Source organism: Ischnura elegans, chromosome 5 (genome assembly GCF_921293095.1).
Source record: "Ischnura elegans chromosome 5, ioIscEleg1.1, whole genome shotgun sequence".
NCBI lineage: Eukaryota > Metazoa > Arthropoda > Insecta > Odonata > Coenagrionidae > Ischnura > Ischnura elegans.
Genome location: NC_060250.1, coordinates 28,072,320 through 28,095,160, shown reverse-complemented (window position 1 = coordinate 28,095,160; position 22,841 = coordinate 28,072,320). Strand labels below are relative to the sequence as shown.

Genomic DNA, 22,841 nt, shown 5'->3' with positions numbered 1-22,841 from the left:
AGTAAACTTTTAAATTATCTACTTGAGGACTTTAATTTTTAATTTTAAGGCAATATAAGTTTTTTATCGTTTTTAGATGTTTTTAACTTCTTGCAAATGAATTATGGAGAACCTGATGATGAGCCTGTTTTGGCTCAGAAGGTCTCCTAATTGTAAAAATATTTTTTTAATTCTAAAATTTTGTAATATCAGGGTTTTTCTCTTTTATCTTTTCTTGCCCAATAAGTCAGAATATGTGTTGGTTATATAGTGAAAAGCGTGTTAAGAATTTGTAAAGGGAATGTTTTAAATGTATTATATGTATTTTAATATTTGAGATATGTATTTTTAATGTATTGTAATGTGTTTATAAACAATAATAGATTATTTTTAAAAAAAGGAACAATTATTACCAACAAAAAATGTAACAACAAGCCGTCTTTTATACTAATTCATATAATGGAAATAAATTATATTCTTAATGCATGACGGCCAAAATTACAGACCAAAAAAGAAGTTCGGAATCACGAGTTCTCACTGGAACCTACACGCTATTCTTCTCAACAACACGACGATTCTGTTGATTTCCTCTTCGGTCAGACGGCGGACCGGAAATTCGTTACGAAAAACAATTGGAAATTTCATTAACTACATCATTATCAGTTGCTTGTGACATTTTCCATCACTGCATTTCTAATCCTAAAGTAATCCATTTCAAAATTATGAAGCTGAAATTCAACAAGTCCATGAGAAAATGATGAATCTAAAATACTCACAACTTCCTTTATTTAGGGCCTATGCAAACAAAAATGTGTTTTCACGCATATTTATGCTGGCCATGCAGGATCCGTGCATAACCAGCGTATATTCCACGTCTCCCAAGTGAGCGACTTACTCAGAGGCGGGTATGAGTTCTCCCTTTGTGGTAGTCACCTGATAGCAAATGCAGCATATGCCATTGATGCCATGGTGCCCTAGAAGGACAATGGTCATATGACGGAGCGACAGAGGTCCTTCTACCACTCTTCGTCACAGGCGAGGATGGTTATAGAGAGGGTCTTTGAGCTTGTGAAAGGGAGATGGAGGAGCCTGTTGAACTTCCTCCCTATGACATGCGTGACAAAAATCCCGCAATAAATAATTGCATGTGATGTCCTGCATAACGTTTGTGAGGTTATGAAGGATGATTTTGAGAGAGAGAGATACCCCTTGCAGATGGACATCCGGCACTCAAAGATGAACCGGCAGTTTTGCCTGATGCTGCAAGGAGGCAGCATGGCAATGCTAAAAGAGATAGAATTGCCTGGGCTCTCATGCCCTGACCGAATAAAAAAGAAAGCACTTCATCAAAAATATTTTTTATTATCAACGTACCCTCCCGTTGCTTAGCTAAAATGGATCGAGAACAAGCAATTGCGCTGTTGTTGTGGTACCGACCTCTTAAGAGACAAAGAAGAAGTCGTCGTATTCACTGGGTGCAGCCAATTAATCAGAAAAGAGAGGAAGCTGGACTTTTTTATACTTTGTTTGATGCCCTAAGAAGAGATGAGAAAAAGTTTTTCAATTATTATCGATGACATCAAAATCAGGTTTCAGCGCCAAACAAACTTCACTCCAAGCATTTCGCGTCGCATTTCTATCTTTAAATACTACAAGAGTCTTGTCCCACAACACAGGCTTAGATTCTACCAAAGATATAAGCACCTCAGCGTCAATCTCATACATTTTTCCACAGAGCGTAACGCTCGAAACCGTGCTGTGTGAAATGAGCGTTACAGTCTCTGTCATCAGGGCTAAAAATTGCCGCCTTAACTCCATCTTCTCCTCATGCCTCTTCTGTCTTGCTCTCTCACTCTCGTTTATTCCCTCATCTCCTCCCGATCACATTTCACTTTTTTATAGAGATGATACATCATCTCCTCCGGTCTCTTCTTCTTCTTCTTCATCAGTGCTGAAAGGAAGGTAAAAGTAATTCAAAATATTATGTTACCCAGAAAGAGTTTCTGAAAGACACATTTCCCGGTAATTAATCTGGGTATGAGAACATGGACTAAAAGTCTGCTTGACAGTTGCAAGGATGCAGTAACACCATGGAAGTAGCTAGGTGAGTCCTGGGGCAAGTCCGGACACCCGAATAATTTTAACACACCCAGATGATGATGATCAAGTTTCACACAGTGCTAAAAAGGTTCTTGTAAGAAATATCCAAGGGAGAAACACCTGTGACCCCCTTCCCCTAAGCCAAAATCCCTGGTTATGCCTGCGACTACTCCCAAAGCAAACGCTTAAAAGTAGGCAAAGGTACTATGTACTACCTTTCCCCATGTTTATGGTTTACTATGTCTTACTTTATTCTAATTATCAGGTCCCTATAAGCTTTCACAATGAATAAAGCTAGGCTGAGTAGCCCTTATCAGAACTTAATCCAGGACCTATCTGCCTAACATTGTAGAATCAAAAGGGCACAACGATTCAGAAAGTCAACATCTTTGATAGTCAGAAAATAAAACAATTTTTCTCACTCACTTCTTATACTTATTTAAAAAAACAAAGAAGAACATAGGTATGATCCTTCTTCCTCAACATTTCACAGACTGTGCAATTATTCTCTGAAATTTCAATTATATTGTTTGCATGTCTGAAAAGGCCGGGAGCAAAGAAGAGCGAAACCGTCCAAAAAATCGTTTATATAAATCAAACGCATAGCTAAATATAAAAAAGGGTAGAGAGTTAACTCATTTTTACCGTTTGTTTCTTTCCAGATCGAAGGCTGACAGAATAGAATCCTAAAACCGTGGATTGGGAGATCACCGTAACAGTGCCACAAACAGATAGCGCAATACTTCGCTCAAAACGATGTATTGGAGGAAAAGGTATGATGATTTTAGAACACCTTATCTAACCAGAAGATTTGATGTTATTCCGGGTAACTGATGCGATAAATCTTTCTCGGGCTTCCGGGTCAGCCTCTCCATTTCTGCCGACGTTTCGATGATATACTTTTCCGTCAACCTCGGGGCTGATTTATTCTGACTGAGAGTTCAGAAAGCTATCAGGTTCGGTTTTGGTATTGCTATTCTCTCATGCATGTAAAGTTCAGCAGTATTTTCGCGTGGATTTCAGCGTCTTAAACACCGCCGCATTGCAAAGATTTGCGAGATTTTGTGAATCGATTACATGGAAAAGATAGCCCAAGAGCCGAACTTTTGATCTCCTATAAAGCTCAACTGCCACGACCAGCTGTAGCATTTAACATTTCACATATGCCGTATGCATTTCCCTTCAATGATATGGTAATACAGATGCAGCGGGAGGTGGGGATGCTGTTCAAGATCCCCTCCTTCAGATACACTGAAAATATCGAAACTCTATTTCCGGCCTTTGTCGAAAGTGTCTCTGCTCAATTCGATGCAGTACTTTCAAATTCGACAGCACATTCCCCTAAGTTAAGCAACTGAACACCCGTACGTGTTAGAGATCGAAAAAATGGAACAAATAGAGTACTATTTGATGGCGACGCAATATTATTCGCTGAAATTAATCGATACCTTCACTGTACAAACGCTCAACAATCGCCCACCGATTCAAATCCGCTCATCTAGTACTACAAGGGCGACTAGATGAGCGGATTTTATTCGGTGGGCAATTGTTGAGCGTTTGTGAAGTGGAGGTGTCGTAATGAGTATACGAAAGTGAGTAACGAGTGAGTGAGTGAGTGTCGTAATGAGTGTACTTACGAAATAAAATGGATAAATGGCCACAACGGGTAATCTCTGTAATCTGCTTCTCAACCCTGCCTGTCGGCACATATCACGGCTACGGAAGACTGCTGAGCCGACGATGGTACAGTATTTGCGGCTTGATGGTCTTCGGGCCCCTGATTCTGGCGCTGGCCCTGCTCGTCGTGGCCAATCTCCTCCTCCAGCTACTCCTGTCGTCGCAGCCCCCGCAGTGGGCGGCCCCGTTCACAATGCATCGCGCTGCCGTCTCACACCTGGACACCTCCGGCCGGTACAAGGTGAGTACGTGACCTGGTACTGAACTCTAACCACTCCACAAGCAAAGCCAAGAACAAGGAGACTCCGTTAAAGGAGGTCCAAGGACATGCTAGTTAAGCTTTTTGTTTGTTGCTCTTTCGCGAGCATTTTATTCGGCGGCGCAACTAGGCAGCTGTATCTCGTTCAGTCTTACTTTCACCATTTAATGAAGTGGTGGTGATCTTTTTCAATTGACAATCGTCTCGCATAGGTTAAATGTGTATTTATATGATTTATTGGCTCAGTTAAATATCACTGCCGATTATTTCCTCGTGAAAAGTGGATTTAGATGACTGGCAGCGCCGCGAGTGGCGATTTTGAAGTGTGTTTTTAATGCGCGCAGAGCGACAACAATTCTAAGGCGGATCTGAGAATCCTCTGCCAAGAAATCGCGCATTTGGCCATCTCGAGAAAGAACTCCAGAGTTAAATTCCATTTGAATAAACGGAAAATCGCGCGATTCCGAATTTTAACCAGCTTATTGGGAGACAACTTTGCCGCGGTGGAACGGCTTGCGCTGTCCTATGACCCCTAGAACGATACCGGCGGGATTAATTCTCAATTACTTCCGGTAGGGCCACTCATGCTAGATAGATCGAAGGGTAGGTAGTGGTAATCTATGTGATGATGACAGACAGGTCGAAGGGTAGGGAATGGTAGTCTACGTGATTGTGTCAATTAAAAAACACTGTTATATTGGAAGTGGGAAACTCTACCAACAATTACTTCCCTGAGAGCATAGAGTACAATGATACATTTCGGAGGAGGTTGCGACTTGGAAAGTAAATTACTCGGATACCAGACGATAGTTTTGACACTTCAAAGTTCACGATCCTTTCAATAAAATTTAGGGAATTTTCTCATTTAAAATAAACGATAGTCGGCCATGCATAGAGTGTCGGAGCGGAATTCACCTTCGCTTCAACTTCTCTCGTGCGCGGTGAAGAACAACCATCATTCCATTGTTTACAGTTCAGTATTATTTCAAGGCACTGAACTCTAAACGATGGATTGCTGATACCCCCACATGAAGTGAGGCCAATAAACCACGCATCTGGCCATTTTGAGAATAAGATAGACAATTGCCTTCATTTCAATGCATGGGATTTCACATAACTTTCATTTTGTTCCCTCAAGTCATTCGGATTGAAATGTTACCTGTGAATATAAAATACTAAGGTCGTATACCATAAACAACAATTCAAGATACACGATGTAAACACTCGCATTTGCATTCTCATTTCCCCAGTCTTCATCACGTGATCAATTTTCCGTCCTTCGGAATGATAGCTCAAACGATAGGTTTTCAGGGACCAAAAGAGCGATCGCTCGACCCATCATTTTCTGAATCACGCTGTCATTCCCACGGTCCCTTTTTCCATCGCTTACTCCGCCATTTTCCTTATTTAACATGGCCGTTCAATTAAAAGCCAAGCGTGGCGTTACAATCGCTGTTATCGGCCGTGCATTCTGATAAGCTGAAATACGGTGCCAGCGATGGTTTCGGCGACGGAAAAAGAGATGTGCTCAGTGATGGAAAAAGGAATGCGATATCCTGACACTATCATTTTTCCGCCATCATTCGAGCGACCGCTGGACGTATAGCTCGGAAAGGGCGGAAAAAATGATCGTGTGATTCAGGCATAACATTCACGATAGTCGGCCAAGTGGAGAGGAACCTAACTGGCTTCAGACTGGTTTGTAACTGACCCGCATGGTGACCAGCATTCTTTTGTTGCAGGCTGGGTATAATAATCAACTTATTCCAATACAATGGAATCAAAATTGCTGCGGGAATTGTAGTGGCCAACTGAAGCCAAATAGAGGTTATGAATATCTGAAGGCGCTCTTTACAAGTTTTTAGCGTGGTCAAAGTTCCGCCATCTTGGTTTGACAATTTTTGGACTTAGTCTCCGACTGATATTTTCAGGTGGCTAAGTTTTGTTGTGAAAATGAACTACATTCAGTGAAAAATGCTACCATAATCACTAATATATAGCCAGTGATTGTCATCGCATCTTCCCCGTCAGTCGTGATACATACTTCTATTAATTTATAAACTCTGTGTCTGTTAGCCACTTTACTGATGGGGATATCCATGAAAATATACTTTATTACTATAATTGTTAGTTTTCCGTTGGCTATAATAAGATTAAATACCAGTACAAGTGCAAGTAAATGACTATTTTACTCCCGTAAAATGTTATTTTCAGCTGAGCTGGTTGTAGAACGAAACCGTGGTGATTGATAGTAATTTTTCCCTCGGAAAAGATGTTTCAGTCATAACTTCGCGAAGCCTACCGATGAAGTAAAAAAAAAGGTTTAAATTGTGGGTTCCATAGGTTATTTTAATGTATTAACGATTTATGACCAAAAAATTCACCAAATAGTAAGCATTGACCCTGAAGGGATTGTCAATGTTTTGGTCAAAGTGGGCGTGGCTTGCCCAACCCAAGCACCCCCATTCCGGCCACACTTCGCTCCACGCTCGGAACCAATGGTGCCCCCTCCAGTTATCTACAACCTCCTTGCCAATAATGCAGACTATCAGACTTTGTATTTCTTCGTTGAAGCTCCCCCGGGTCACTTAGTTGATGGTGATGTTTTCTTCTGATATGCCACGCATACTTATTCGGTTTGTTTCCCGACGATTTGTGGCCTTTGCTGGTCACATTTTCTTAGGGAATAATAAACATCCCAGACTATTAGGGAATAAAAGGCCACGAAACGCCGAGCATGAAATCGAAAAAGTATGCAGGGCAGACCCTAAAAACATGTACAATAACCATCACACTTTCGGTTATAATAATTGGAATAAAATACGCACGTTTAAAACTGCAGCAAACTCATTTAGCTAAGCTGAGGTGGCTTTCAGGGCGCTGCGTGGAAGCAGTCTTTGCCAACTTCTCCACGGACCGCCCGTCCACCTTGACGCTGGTGCTCCCGCGCAGGTGCTGCCCTTTGCGGTCGTGGGCGAAGACTGGGCCAACGTCACGCTGCATCCCGTGTGCCTGGCGACGCACGCGTCGCTCGGAGCGGTGAGCGATTTGCTGGAGACGCTCAACTCGTGGGCCGGGCCCGCCTCCGTCACGGTCTTCGATAGTGACCCGAGTCTCGAAGGAGCGGCCCGCTTTCTGCGACTCATCAAACAGTGCGGTCCGAGGGCATTCCCTTTGGTCTCCTTCCACGTCATCGGGCCAGTTGGCGTGGAGCGTTGGTACGTAGTTATATGGTAGTATAATTTGTTAGTATGCGTGACGTTTTTTGGACTGTGCGGTGTGTATGTGGTTGTCCAATCTCATGCAGCATGCTGGTGATTGATCACCCCCTGCCAAACACCCTAGAGGTGGCTCGCAGGGTATTATGTAGATGTAGATGTAGTAATCACTTTGTAAAGAGTGCGGCAACATAACTTCCTTTATAAAAATGCGCGCCTTTCAGTCGGTTGATGGAGAGGCTAGATTACAGGGCCAGGCCACGAACTCACCTAGTACATGACCACCTAGATAATCAAGGCCTCCGGACTGAGTTGTGACGTCACGGCTTTGCGGCTGACGGGCGGCCAGAGAACGACCCCGGAACCAGGCTGCCGCAGCCGAGGGCTGGGAGGGAAGGCGGCGGTAGAAAGCAATACGAAGTAGTAGTGATTTTTATAGGGTGCATCGGCGGCTAAGGCCATTTGGCTGCAATTCGAAGCGCTTCACGAATGAACACGGAATGAATATTTTGGCCTATGCACGGTACAGTGCCTTCACTTATCTATTAGATGATTTGTTTAAATTATCATCCAACATCATATTCGTCCAAAAAATAATTTTCAATGCGCGGTATAATAGCCAATGATTAATATTAACGTATCGGAAGACAAATTTTCTGTGCCTGACGATTCTAAAGACTTAATAAGAGAGTAAAATACTTCAACTACACTATTAGCGCTACAGTCATTCAGCAAAATAAAACTTACGAATGAAGACAATAGAGGAATTCTTGCCAAATTACAATAAGAATGAACGATCTCTTTCATCACAAAAGTTCTAGATAATGTTTATGAAGTTAATACCCCTGACCATACCATTAAACTAAGGTACTGAGTATCTCGGCGGTCATGCCTTGTACCGGCCGCAGGCGTGCGGGTGGGAGACGGCGGCGCGATGCATGGTGAACGGGGGCTGCGACGACTGGAGTAGCTGGAAGAAGAGATTGGCCGCGACGAGCAGGGCTAGCGCCAGACTCACGGGCCCGAAGACCATCAACCCGCAACTGCTGCACCTTTGTCTGCCCAGCAGTCTTCCGAGTCGGAGGAGCTATTCTATGAGCCGACAGGCGGGTTTGAGAAAGCTAGTGGTCTCCTTCTAGAGGAGTGACGATAACGTTTTGTTCTAATAAGTTTCAGTCGCCATCATATGTTAGAGGAGTGAGGAGCGTGCGTTTGCTGATAAGCCCTTTTATTCGAGCTGAGTTTCTTTGACCTATAAATTCTGTGGATATGGGAACAATTTGTTCGATTTTGCCCCGTGTGATATTTTTCAATGGGGTTTCTTGAAATCTCGTGTTTTTGTGAACCATCCAAAGACCCTACACTCTGTAAAGGTCAACATCAAGTAAGAAATTGCCAACATAACCCCTGCTATGCCGGGAAGTCATGACAAACGCCAGAAATCGGTTTACTCAGTGTATTGAGAATGGGGGACGGACCTACCTGATACGATTTTCAAAACTGTGTAAAACAGAACTTTAGTTATGTGCCTACATTACAAAAAAATTGTTTCATAAAATGAATTTTATTAAATTTTGATAAAAAGGAAGTTGTGTGTCCGCACTCTGTACTTCTTAGCCGGTAGGTTGTTTTAGACAAACGAGGGTTAAACTAATCCGTGGCCTAGCAATGGGCAGAAAAGTTAAATTCATATAGGATAGGAAGTACCAAATCTTTATAGCATCCAAAACCTTATGGTTTTTGTAATGATCGAGATTCCATCCGTAAAGGTCATCTCACTCACCATCACAACCTAAATGTTTGCCTGATAGGCGATGGACCAACTCATCCGTACCCAGCCATTGGTGGTTAGGTGGAACAGAAGACTGGGTTGGTGCGGGAGATGATTGGTGCCGAGGTGAAACTAGAGGGCGCCAGGTGAAGGCGGAAAAGCAGCAGGTGAAGAATGAGACGGTCTACCCTCAGGTAAGGGACTACCATTCAAGCACACAGTATTAATTAAGCATGCATGTAAAGTTAACCTTCCAATTAATTTAGTTCTACATGGAACTCACTTACACTAATGGCCCCCATATGATCCTTTTCTCGCAGTGATTTACCTTCTTGTGATAGGCCTAATACCTGTTACTCTTCACTGTACCCACAAAGTACGTTATCATCCTCTCCTTCTCCGGTTATCCAATACGCCTTTCCCTATTATCAATCACAGCAACAAGGTCATTAGATACCTCCATTTATAAGACTCATTAAAATATACCAACTTACTTCGTCGTCCGTGAAAAATTATGAACAGGATAAGCTGTTCATTCTCTGAAAAGAATATCTCCTAAATTAACCTTAAGACGAGCAGATTCAAGTAGATAAAAAGACGGATATCGCGTCACTTCAATTTCACAAGATCAATATTAATGGACCAATGTTTTTCAGCTTTCATGTAACTCAATAAACGCTTCATCCGTGTCCCTTGCCGATTCATTTCATTGGGGAGGTTCATCTCCCTATCCAAAATGTCAAGCACGTCTTCGCTCTTTATATCCTCGGCTCACTTACATTTTTTCATTCACCTCTATACACGCATAACGAGCGTCTCAAGCTTCCGATTGGCCTCGAGGTTTCCCTTTCGCCGGATGCCGTGGATAAATCGCGATCTCCGGCAGGCAAAGCAATCGAAGCCATGAGTTTTCCAGAGCATACAGCATCAGGGTAAATCGCGGCTAATCGAAGCGCATGACTCAAAGTTTCTTTACTTTTGTAAAAATTGTGCGTTTTCGGCCATCAAAAACACTGGTAATGAATGTGTTTAATGGTGTTGACGAATGGCGTTTAGGTCAAAAATGGCCAAGGCTGCCCACTAACTCTTTGGTAGCGCGCCAGCCTTCGAGGATTCATTACGGCCTCCGGCAGGCAAAGCATTGGTTGCATGGAGCTGTACAGAGCATCCGGCAACAGGGCAAACTCGTGGCCAATCGGAGCGCTTGCATCAAAGTTTCTGTAACTCAAAAAAGGGCCATAATGGGCCTTTTAGGTAGTGCGAAACTCCTGTAGTTCATGGAGCATTCGTTCAAACGGCGACTTTTCGAGTTCAGAAACCAGAATTGTCTCGACCAGGTATTTGCCGCTGGTGAAAACGGTTTCTCATGCCTGGGGCCCGATTCTGTTTTTTTTTTTGCTATAACCAGCGCGATTTGTTGAATAGATTGGCGGACGGTGCATGCACACGTATTCTCATTTTCACTCGCAGGCAATATTGCCAGGAATGCTTCGCTTCGTTTCCCTGACGACGAAAAATATTCAATAAAATCCTCGTTGTCCGGCTAGTATATAATTTTAATAACATGAATAATTTTTTCGTCACCATAGAAACGAAGAGAATCATTCCTGACGAAATAGCTAGCGAATGAAAATGAGAATATGAATGCATACACCGTTCACCAATCTTTTCGACAAATTGCGTTGGCTATAGCCAAAAAGAACCAGAATCGAGCCCCTGGTCTCCGCAGAATCTGGCACGGAACACGGCGCTGCGGAGTTGCGGCTCGCCCTGGGTGCTGACCGTGGATGCGGACATGGTGCCGCCGCCTTCCCTACGCAGGCGCCTGGGGGATTTCCTGCAGCGGCATACCGGGGAAGCCGAGGGTCGCCGCGCGTACGTGGTGCCGACCTACGAAGTGATGCGACTCAACGGGTCCACGGGGCTGCCGCCGGACACAAAGGCGGACCTTCTGAAGTTGAAGAAGGAGAAGAAGGCCCGCCCGTTCCACATCAAGATCTTCAAGGCAAGATGAAAATCTCCAGAGCAACCCAAAACACTATCGCATTTACAAGAAAGTTCTATCCTTCAATCGCGTAACCGGTAGATGTATGGCTACGTAAAAATATTAGGGCCTCCCACCATCAAAACTTTTTAAAGGGGAGTAGTGAGGAGCATGCTCATGACAATTAGCTTCGGCGGAAGAAGACACAGGGTGGGTCCTTAGAACGGTACAACACACGAGGGCCGGGAACCAAGTACCAGGACTTATACGCCTAGTGGTACACTTCGGGGGGGGGGGGGGGTGTGGAGAGGCGTGAACAAAAGGAAAGAAGCGCCGCACAGTGGGCTGAAATCGAAAAAAGCTGGCCAAAAATCGCTGTAGTCTTAAGTATTGCTAAATGAGTAAAACTTTTTCGAATATGTTATTGCATAAACACAATGAAACTTATTTAGGATGATTTAGTCCAGAACATTGTTTACGAGGGCAGTAAAATTTAAAAATAGGGGAAAGTCATGCGGGAACCGTAGTTACCAGGGGCAAGTCGAAATTTTGATATGGGAATATCAAGGGAAAAACAGAAATTCTTCCATATTCAACTATGTTTAGGCTATCCAGTAACTTCTCATAAGATATGTGATGATTGAAAATTGCCATTGAGTCTTTTAAACCTGAAATTTTGGTCATTGAAGAGTAATACTAAAAATGAAAACCATTGACAAATATTTGTATTGAAAATTTCTCAAAACAAAGGTGTGCCACATGAAATTCTATTCTGAGCCAGAGGATAAAAACTCCTCATATTCTAAAATATTTTCGCTATTCAACAGAAGATTTTTCATCTCCTCTGGTATTTTTTTTACTTTACGGGGAATCCACGCAAAACAAGAATGAAAGGATCTGACGTAAGCCGAAGTCTATGGAAAATGTCATAGTTTGTGGCAATTATAGAAACTTGTCTGGTGTGTTTTTCGCGAATTCCATGGAAGTTGCTACACTTGATTCCTCCAGTAAAGTAGAACTTCGCAGTTTTATCACTTTTCTAGGTTAAGACCTTCCACCTGCAGTGTCGAAATGCTGTGACGGTCTTCCACGAGGAGTGCTTTCAGTTTAACCTAAAACAACGATAAATTATGAAATAATTACAATTCACGAACTAAGGCAACAAGGTATGAAATACACGCGCAGTTGTAAATGCGTGCAGTACATATTATCATTTATCCGTAAACATTAGCATTCACCTGAAGGAGACGAACATGGGAGATATTTTAACACAGCGTCAGGAAGTGTTATTGGCTGTTTTAACCAAATATGATTCAACTTCAGAAATCTACTATTCACTCTGGTGCACGCATCCCACTTTCGAAAGTATTGATGAAAAACAATTTTTGAATGAGGGCCGCAAGCTAAGTTTTTAATTTCTCATCTCCTCTCAAAAAAGTTTTTAGTGTAAAAACTCCGGTACTAACGATTTCTTCTGCTTGATGGTCCCCCTTCTGTTTACCAATATCAAACTATGTAAATCTCAGCGAATCACTAATGGTGTATCCATAACTGGGGAGCTAAACTGTAAACGTCCTTTGCACACACTTCAGCAAGAAATACTGAAGTGAGACTAGTACTCGGCTAGAAATGAGCGTGCTAATCGCATAGACTGCATGTTATGGGAAAACCTAATTTGTATAATGGAAACACTTGGACGTGTTCATAGTAAAAGAACAAATCTGGGTGCATAGGGGGTAGCCGCCGAGGACAAAGGGCTTGGAGAGCGCGCGAACCGTTAGGTTTATTGCCGTCCGCACGCGGACCCAGCGGAAAGACCCAGGGGTATAATCGTCAGAAGAGGGTACAAACCATAAATAAAAGCAAATAACAAGTAGTTTAGTACAATGCACTCACAATTAAGGGAAAATCCAGCCTCTCAAACGGACTACGACGCATGTCATCCTAAGTTCCCGAGAGCATACGCCGTGTATTGCGGGTCACGGGGCACGACATCCGCCCGACATCATTTTGCTTTACCACGAAAAAATCAAAGGGGAGCAAGTTGGAGCAAGATTTTTCTTTTCCGACTCATAATATAGACTTCAGTCTAACTCTTGGTGTAAATATCTTAGGAGCGGCAAGCGGCGGTAACTACTTTTATCCTAGCATAAGGTAAAAAATTAACGAAAAACAGTGATATTTTTAACAATTCATTAAGTTAATAAATAACAATTGACTTAAACAAAAGTTCACTCTTAATTAATTAAAAGAGTGGTACTATCAATAAATATCCTCAAAAATTCCGAATTATTCACTGTTTTCCATTGCATGGGGAACAAACGTTGAACTTTTACGCATAAATCGCGCACGCACGATTTCATAGATTTTTATTGATTTTTGGCGAGCTATAAAAATTAAACAAAAAATTTTGACAGAAAATCAACTTCAGTTTTACATGCCCTGGACCTTCTAAAACGATAATATATTATTCCCGGTTCGAAATGAAAAAGTCGATATTTTGATTTTTGGCCAGCTTTTTTCGATTTCAGCCCACTGTGCGCCGCCGCGATAAGAAGCCCACTGACGCCTCCGGGGTGAGGATAGGGTTGGAAGGGAGGGAATAGAGAAATCCCATGCTGTCATCAGGTCGAGTTGTGCTATTACTAGCAAAACCATAAGCTCTTTTATCTAGGCAAGGGGCAGATTTTTATATAGAGAAGGGAAAGCTTTAAATTCTTCCATAGAAGACAATTAGCGTCACTCGCCTCATGAATCACGCTGCGTTTGCACGATTCCGCTCAAACACTATACATTCAAAGTATAACGCGTACTCATACATTGCACGCTGGTTAACTTTAGACTGTTATCCGCGTGTATCAAAAATATTAAGCATAACGACCGCTCATGCAACAAGCGCAAGACATCCGCAGAACCTTGAATGCAGAAAATTATACTCTCGGAACCACCTTAATTCGCAATCGATATCACCATTTCACTTATACAATACTGAATGCTGTAAGATATTTTTCATGTAGTACCTTCCAAGTTATTCTAACGCATATCGCGCTTTCGTTCAACTTATGTACAGCGAGAATAAAATAATTTTAAAAGTTTTACAAAACAACAATGAATAACGCGCATCTTATACTTGAGATTTTAGGGTAGGTCAAAGCCAAATTATAAATGGGCTCTTCAAGTGAAAATATACACAGTATGACGTCATTAGTCCAGCCGATAGTGGCATCTACTGTCTCAAAAGTTACGTCTACTAAGGGGAATATCTATTCGCGTGAAAGATCGAGGGTGCCGTCGCAATGGCGAAATTAAAAAAATACTTTTTGGCATAAATTATTTTAAAAGCATTTTTCTATCGCATAGTATACCATTTTCCGATGTAAAAAGGCAAAATAACTTGGTGTACACATGATGAGATAATATAAAAATATGTCACTAAGCTAATATTTATGGCCAGACATTTTTGGCGCCATATGGCATCATTTTCTTATAACCAATATGTTTTTTATTCAGTCAAAACATCTATTTGCTGCTATCTTATCTAATGAACTGACAATGAGTAAATAAATAGCCGACTATCTGGCTTACTATCGGAGAGCAATATGGCACGAAACCAAAATTTCACTCTTCTATGCTCCTCGTGTTATGATGCATTAGTTTCTCGCCAAAATGAGTTTTAAATCCTTGTTGCTCCCTATTTTCTACGCACTCTTTCATTGCCATAAGAGCCCTTAGAGTTTTCCACCATCAAATCTCAATACGGTGCAGTTAATGATAACCATATAAGTATACATACATGGATTAGAGATCAAGGAGGTTCAAAATGTAACATTTCCGCCGAATAAACAAAAGCCAAACCAGAATTCACCACGGTCTTACAACAGGCAGATGTGCAGCTTAGTTTTTTTCGTGATCTATTGAAGTATTTATACTTGATAACATGTTCAATGTTATTAAATACCCGATACATGTATACAACTCTGGGCCACACAGCTTAAAGGCAGTATGATATAAGCCAGGAGAGCGATAAACCTAATCACTGATGCAAACATCTGATTTTAGTTTAAATTTAAATAATCTAGCAATTACTATGTTTTATGGGGGGTGAAAACACTGGCCATTGCAAAGTACGGTGGAGTTGACTTATAGTATATAATGAGGATGTGTTATTGAATGGATGAAACATAGATTAATGGGACAAATTATTTAATTTAATTAATTTTAATATAATTTTAGACAGTTTATTCTTTCATGCTCGGCGAATCCTGATGCAACCGAATTTGGACTTACAATTAACCCAACAGACCACGGGGATATTACAGATTTTCTTTATTTTCACAAAATACTCATACTTTTCCAATAATAATGTTGAAAATATGGCTCTAAAGTTAAAGCCTGAAGTTGAAGTAAATGCATCAAACTTAAATAAAACACTTCCTCAGAGTATCAGGAAAAGCACGTAATAGTTAACCATTGATGTATAGTTTTTTTATAACTTAAATCAGGTTACTTCTCATAAAATTAAGATATAATGTGGACTAGTTGAGCTTTTCTGAGATTAAATTCTCAGTAAATCAATTTATTCGTAATTTCCCCCGCCGGTAAGTAGACCAAAAATCTGCGGTAAAAACTTATAATGAAAACTTGTCTTCCCGCTCACAGCCGAACCAGGGGGCCTCGAACCTAGTAAAATGGGAGGCAAGGAAGGCAGCAAACGGCAGCGGGGAAGAGGAGATAAGCGTGGCGTATTCCGTGGGCCACTTCCCTTTCTGGTACGAACCCGTTTACGTGGTGAGGCCCACCTCCGGGGACCTGCCGCCCTTCGACGAGCGATTTGTCGGCTTCGGCATGACCCGGAACACGCAGGTGAGGACGGCAAGGGGGCATCCATTAATTACGTGAAGCGTTTAGAACAAGTATCACGTAATTTTTTCCACAAGAAAGAGTGTAAAACTGGGAGAAAACTGGGTTGAATTGAGCAAATGTGAAACCCGTGTCGTTAAAAATAAATTTTTTACGTGGAACAACAAAGTTAGTATTGTCATTTACACAATGGATCTGTTCCTTGAAGTCACGCCGGAGACCGTCAATTGATAGGAGAACCCTCAATGGTCCCGAATAATATATTGCCCCCTCCTGATCCCCATAACCTATTTCCCATGGGATGCCGTCTCACCAAATTCCCTTTAGATTTTATTTCCCAGTATAAAGACGAGATAGAGAAATGAATCCCAACCTCTGTCACATGAGAATGGAAAAATATTTAAAACTCTTCATCTTCACGAAAGTTCGTAAATTCCATTCAACCATAACTAGATATATATGAAAATAATTGTCTCTCCCAGGTGCAATGGTTTGACGACTGGATGGGTACAAAAATATTGTGGAAAAGTGGTGCTCGCATAACTACATACACAGCCACTTCGCAGCATGTGATAGTTAACCCCTGCTACACCCACCACCCTCAAGATACATCTGGTGGTGTAGGTTGCAAACAACACAGGCGTCAGCCAAATTATAAGCTATTCCACGGTAAAGCAAAGAGAGTTTATAGAAAAACTTAGCAATGAATATTCCGTAGAGAGTAAACCATCGTGAGATTACAGTACCCATAAGTCAACGGCGGCGTTCATAGAAAAAAATTGCGAGGGGTTACGTCGATTTTGAATAAACGGGAACATTAATGTGAAATTTTGGAAAGCGCAGTGCCGTAGTCATTTTTTCACGCTCTTTTCATCCGTTTTTAGTTAGCTATAGTCGTAAATAAAAGGGATTGCATAGAGTAGGGTTAACTCCATCCCATACAAGGTTGATTTCTGTTGCCACTTCGGTCGCATTTTAATCGGGTTTCAAAAATGTCCTCGGCGCGGTAATGAGTGCAATGCTATCCACTTTTTACCAATATTTTGCAGTGTAATGTTTGCAATTACGAGCAATATCATTTTACTTTTATGAACTTGATAAATGACATTATCATGTATACATATATATTTCTGTTAATACCTCTAATTATTCCTCATTTCTCCGAGAAACTCGGTTCAATTTGTCCGTCAGCGACGCGAGTGGCGACTTCTGTAAACCCATTAAAATGTGCGGCAGTTGACAACAGAATTTAGATAAAGTCTTGAGGATCCTCTTGTCTATCAAACTAGAGTTCATGAATAAAAACAACAAACACCTACTTTCCCTGAGCTCATGTTATTTTCCAGTCCACGATTACATCGTATTTATCCTCATTGCTCGTGGGTATTCGATTTCCAATTCCTGGATTCAGAGGTCGAAGGGAGTGGATCGTTATCTTCCATTGCTTCTGAGCCATCATTGTCCAAGTCGGCAGAGATAATATCTATCACAACAGGTGGGGCAGCTAAAGAAGGCGAGGAAAAGCAATTGTTAGCGATTTAGCTGCGTGCGAGGTGTTCGCATCAAATTAATCGCAATTAGAATGGAAGCATGGGGACCCACACGCCAGAGCAATTCGCTGAGCGCCTAACGGTCCCATGTTCAAATCTCCTGTTAAGCCTTTGCAGTACGAGGTGGCTTAGGGAAAGTAACTGGCCCCTATAATCTGAATGTGTGACATTCCATTTGCCAGGTGAACTCTTACCTCACCTATCCTGATCAATCTTAGGGTTGAATCACTGAAGGAGTAAAAATTGAAATACTACATCTGATTACACAGTGTGTACTTGTAGAGAGGCGACCAAGGTCGTCCAGGTCTTTCTTAAATGTTTCACTCCTGTTGCAAATATGGAGTGCCTCTCTGTCTCCCCATTTTACATGACCAGCAAATATGTAATTACGCTCAGTTCGCTCTTAATTCACTCACTCTCAGTACTTAATTCAATGTGACTTTTTATATAGGAGATGAGACAGTTTATTCCATTCTAAGCCACAAGCGTGTAAACAATACAGTGAGGGCAGTTGGGTCTCCTCCTTTCCCTCCAATTCTTACCTGGCAATTCGGGATTTTTTTTCTAGTAGTGTCCGAAGGCTCGGCCCGGGATTGGAACCCCGGACCCTCCGATGAGAGACTCAAAGCTCTACCCACTGGACCACCATGCTCCCCTCGATCCAATATAGGCAGTCTCTTTCTTTTGAATTCAGGAGGAAAGAAGGCAAGACAACCGCGATTGAGATGCTCGCATTCCTTAAGGCCAATTTACTCGGGGCATGTCATTGCGTAGGTTAGCGCTGAAAACATTTTTGAAATTGCGAGAATGCGAGCTCGGAATTAGAGCAGGGGCTATATTGCCATTTCTCATGTGATCAAGCAATTCACCGCTTTACACGACGCAATTTGACAGCGCCTTCGTACATACATCAGATTGCATAATGACGTACCTCGTGTAAAACGGCTTTTATACAGAAATTTCAATCCCAGAGTTTTCGTTGACGAAGCCATTCCATAAACTCCCTCATCTCCGACCACCAGTGTCCCAGCAGGAAATCCTTAGTTCTTAGTTCAACGGTATGGATTGAGGTCGAGAAATCATCGCACGTTGCAGAGCCACTGGGATTTACTGTAGCAAGGAGAAAATGCCCGTAAAATTATTAATCACGAGCAACTCTGGGTTTTCATTATACTCCTGGCTCGAAGGTGGATCTACTCACCATTTATCCTTCCATAAAATGCTGAAATTATTACTCCCTTCCTTGGTGTAGAATTACCTTAATCCACCTACTCGAATCCCAAATACCTTTGTCTTGTCGTCGTTACGTGCGATACTAGGTCTTTCTTTCACTCACATACATATGGAGCGCGAAAATACGAAAAGCTCCTTAAGCTACTTAAGCTTTCAGCGCATAGTAGAGACGCAAGAAAGATACCACATACGATTTTTTAATGCGCTTGCGTAAACTTTATAACCATTCTTCGCCGTCCGTTGAGATGAACGAAGTTATTAATATAACAAGATGACAAACTTTACGGAGCTCCATTTAGAATACATTAATGCCGATGATTATATCTCACGGGATTTTTTTATCACCGATCCAGGTTACAGTTCATATGGTTAAAAATGAGTATACCTATCAGTTAAAACCGGAGTCGGTCGGAGTTGGTCAAATCTATTTTCCATCAACACAATGGTGGCATTTTGATGATAATAGGACTTAAAAGGACTTCATAAATTTCTCCACGACTCGAATTTTGACAATAATCTGGCATTATTCAAAAATTTTACAGTAGTTTGTTTTACCTGCAGGGTCTTTAAATGAGTAAAAATTAGAATACTAAATAGCAGAGAATTAAGAAAAGGTAGGTATTTTCATGAATATCTAGAGTACGGATCACGAAGGAGATATTAACGCGGCGAAAACACAAAGGATTTCTCTGGGAATGAAAACCAAAAGTAAAAGATATAAATTTGTTATGGCATCAAAACGATGCTGACTCATAAAGAAGAGTTGAAAATACGCATTGATAACAACAAACCTGCGCAGAGACTCATTTCTGGTTACTCCTGCAGAATCAGATATTACTTAAGCCCGTTAACTGCAAGGTATAATTTATAAGGAAAGGAAGCGGTCGGTAGGTGTTCTCCATGCTCAGACAGAATTGAAAGGTATACCAAAGTGAACATCAAAAATTTAAAAAAAGCCACATGAATACCTACCATCATCATTGGTTAACAATTCTAGGACTGAACAGAAAAAGCTCTCCACTCCATTCTCCGATCAGTTATTTTTTCGCGGTGACGGAATTTCATTTATTACATTTTACTTTACATCTGAAATCACTTCATCTTCCTATCCATTTGCATGTGGACGATTTTCTCAAACAGACAGCACGTATCATGTCCATTATATGGATGATTAAGTCGTCCGTTGAGTCTGGATTTTCAGAAGACTCCTCTTTTCTATTACTCTTCTCGGGACATTTCCATTACTCATTCCGTTGGTGCATTTCATTTTTAAAATACATTGGTTGCATCAAATTTGAATTCTATTTCATCACATTTTACTTTCCCACTGCAGTAATCGTCTATGCTTCACCGTAAGAAAGAAATATTCTTCAAATATAGCTTGTTAAGAGTCGTTTCTTTACTGGCAATGCTTGCTTTCACAGTTATCATTGGAATTTTCTATCCCTGTAACGCTATCTTCACCTGAGCAACAGAGTATTCCTTTCTTGTTCCTTTCATCGATTGTTACTTGCAGCTTTCCAGGAGATAGAAATATTTCATCTCCTCCACGCAGATGACTAAAAGGAAACATACATAAAAGCTTCACTAAAGGAACTCATTAACACAGCCATTCAACCCGTGTGTTCATTTGGATAGGTGGAGGTGTAGCTCAACCAACTCAGTCATAGGAGCGCATAGGCGGTTGTAATTCACACATTCGGGATAGGGGGTTAGTTACTTTCCCTGAGCCATCTCGATGATTTTATTTCGGTGTCTTCAAAAGCTTTAACTGGTATTTGGACCCATAAGGATTAAATAAGGATTATTAATACCTTATCAAACGAAGGAAATTTTCCAACCATAGGCAGTTTTAATAGGTGATAATTAAGAGACGTTTCCCTGAGCTCTGTGTCTCATGCATGCATTGGTAACCTCAGACGATGACTCCTATCTACTCGTATAGAAACTAGGTCCCTGTGACGTCACGTGGAGTGGCATCGCATGGGCGCCAATCTGGCCTTTTTCAAATGAGGATAAAATTGACCATTGCCACTCGTCTAAACTGGGAATTCTAAAACCAAATAATTTGTATATTATGAATACACTAATGGTGGGTAACGAATCGCTATCAATGCCTTTCGTTTTCTTTGATGAAGGAAACTACCCTATAGCATTCTATTTAAATTACCTCCACAGGCTTACGAAATGGTTCTACGAGGATACACCTTTGAAGTCTTGGACAATGCGTTCCTGGTCCACTGGGGATTCCAGGAATTTAAGCAGAGACCGAAGTGGCGGACGAAACAGGTCCAAAGAAACTATCAATTCTTCAAGAAGTGGTTGCTTGAGAAGGCGGCACAGTACGACGCCGATCCCGAAAACCTGATCCAGAGGATGGCGGGAGACCAAAGCAAGCGGAATGTGGTCGTACAGCGGAGGATGGAGCCACGGGTGACTACCAAGAAGGCGAATGGACAGAAAACAAGCGTGACCACTTAAGTAGGTAAACGGACTTAGTTGATTCTCCACCGATTAGAAAGTTCTCCCGCAGGATACGGAGGAAAATCGAGCGTTCTTACCCGATGAGTCCAAGAGACGGCAAGGAGCCGTTGGTCTCTTAAATCCTATACGTAAAGATACCTAAACAGAGGTATGGGTCATTCACCCTTTATTCAACCCTAAGCAGTAGCGTAGCCAGGATTTTGAATTGGGGGGGGGGGGGGTGTTAACGCAGATTTCGGGGCACTTCCAGGGTGTATGAAAAAAAACCTAGGATATTCCGGTCCGGGGATTTTTGATATTGGAAACGTGATATTTAGGACTCAAAAACAGTAATTCTGTACGATATTTATGAAAATAAAGTATTTTTTTATTGATTGAGGTCGTCTTACTCGTTTTTGGCGCCTCTTGCAAAGGCTCAAGGAGGGCGGGGGGTTGTAACCTGGTAACCCCCCCCCCCCTTGGCTTCTACGCCACTGACCCTAAGACCCAATTCACATCAACTTGACTTAACTTGTGAACATTTTTTTGAGTTGAACACTTAAGAAGAGCATCAATTGATTACTAAAACTTACAGCGACGTACCTTGACTTGGAACAGTCACCATTTGAATAAGATTAATTTCTCTTGAAAGGAACCACTAACAAGGAAAAGATAAATACCTACGAGTCACGTGGACTATCAAAAGGTCTTTCAAATCGATTTCACGATCAATAAACGGTCTGACCTGCAATAGGTGGAATATTTAAGCAAATAGTCTGAGTGATATGAATTCAAGTTACATTAAGTAGCTGTGAATGGGTCTTAGGGTTGGCTAGTTGAGGGTAGAGCTCACCCCTCACTGAGCATTTGGTGTGTGATTTTCACAGATTCAAGGAAGGAGGGGTAGATCTTCACCCTGGACCACAATGCCAATTTTTGTTGAGGGTGTTTAGAGGATTTACCTGAGATTTAAATTGATGGTTTGAGGCGTGACTTTGTGAAAGTGATTCATTACGAAAAATGAAAAAGAAGAAGAAGCACAAAGTTTCTTCTTTTTCATTTTTCATACTGAGATTTAAACTCGGGACCCTTCAATCGTTAGCCTGACGCTATACCCACCAAGCTACCATACTACCCCTACAGTGATGGATAACTGTCATAGCCAGTAACTGGACTAACATTAATGAAAGAGATATTACAGGTTCCACTTAAAACTGCATTTACTAAACTACATGACATGTTATGATGCTTTCACAAAATTTTCAAGGGTTAAAAACCTACGTGAAAGCATTAATATGCAAATAATAAGTAAAATATTCATCTTCGCCGAGGATAAACATGATTACTGTAGTCTATGAACATTTTATGAATTTTCAGACATAATGGAATCAATACCTTTCCCAAACTTTTCCGAGAAGAGGCCACCCTGAAATATAACCCATAATATAATTGCTGCCATTAAGTCATTTAATTTTACTCAGTTATTCCCTTTAACTTCCAATAAATAGATAAAAATCCACATTGCTCTCCACGTGGATTCAAAGTCAGCAGCGGTGCTACCAGCAGAGTTTCTACCACATTGGTCAACACTATCACACAGGGTAATCTCAAACAGACAAATTATTCCTCTTCATGATAGTATGACTCCATTTAAAATTAACGTGACTAATTGCTTAAGTCCACCAAGAGAAATTGAAATACTAAAATATCTCTGATATGATATTAATTAACACAAACACCCACTCAG

At 41.4% G+C, this 22,841-nt stretch overlaps 1 protein-coding gene across 6 annotated transcripts in view; it reads left to right on the top strand.

The window, feature by feature from the left end:
- The window catches only part of LOC124158641 (beta-1,4-glucuronyltransferase 1-like), a 46,488-nt gene that overhangs the window by 20,873 nt on the left and 2,774 nt on the right, over positions 1-22,841 (top strand). For 2 of the 6 annotated variants that reach the window (XM_046533841.1, XM_046533838.1), the window contains 7 exons: positions 2,742-2,852; positions 3,805-3,997; positions 6,968-7,233; positions 9,045-9,198; positions 10,734-11,009; positions 15,648-15,851; positions 20,810-21,447. In XM_046533841.1, the coding sequence (XP_046389797.1) occupies positions 2,836-2,852; positions 3,805-3,997; positions 6,968-7,233; positions 9,045-9,198; positions 10,734-11,009; positions 15,648-15,851; positions 20,810-21,112 (1,413 nt within the window). In that variant the 5' untranslated portion in view covers positions 2,742-2,835 and the 3' untranslated portion in view covers positions 21,113-21,447. Of the gene's footprint in view, positions 1-2,741; positions 2,853-3,804; positions 3,998-6,967; positions 7,234-9,044; positions 9,199-10,696; positions 11,010-15,647; positions 15,852-20,809; positions 21,448-22,841 lie in introns of those variants that run through there. The other 4 variants (XM_046533840.1, XM_046533839.1, XM_046533842.1 and 1 more) reach the window with 4 other exon arrangements.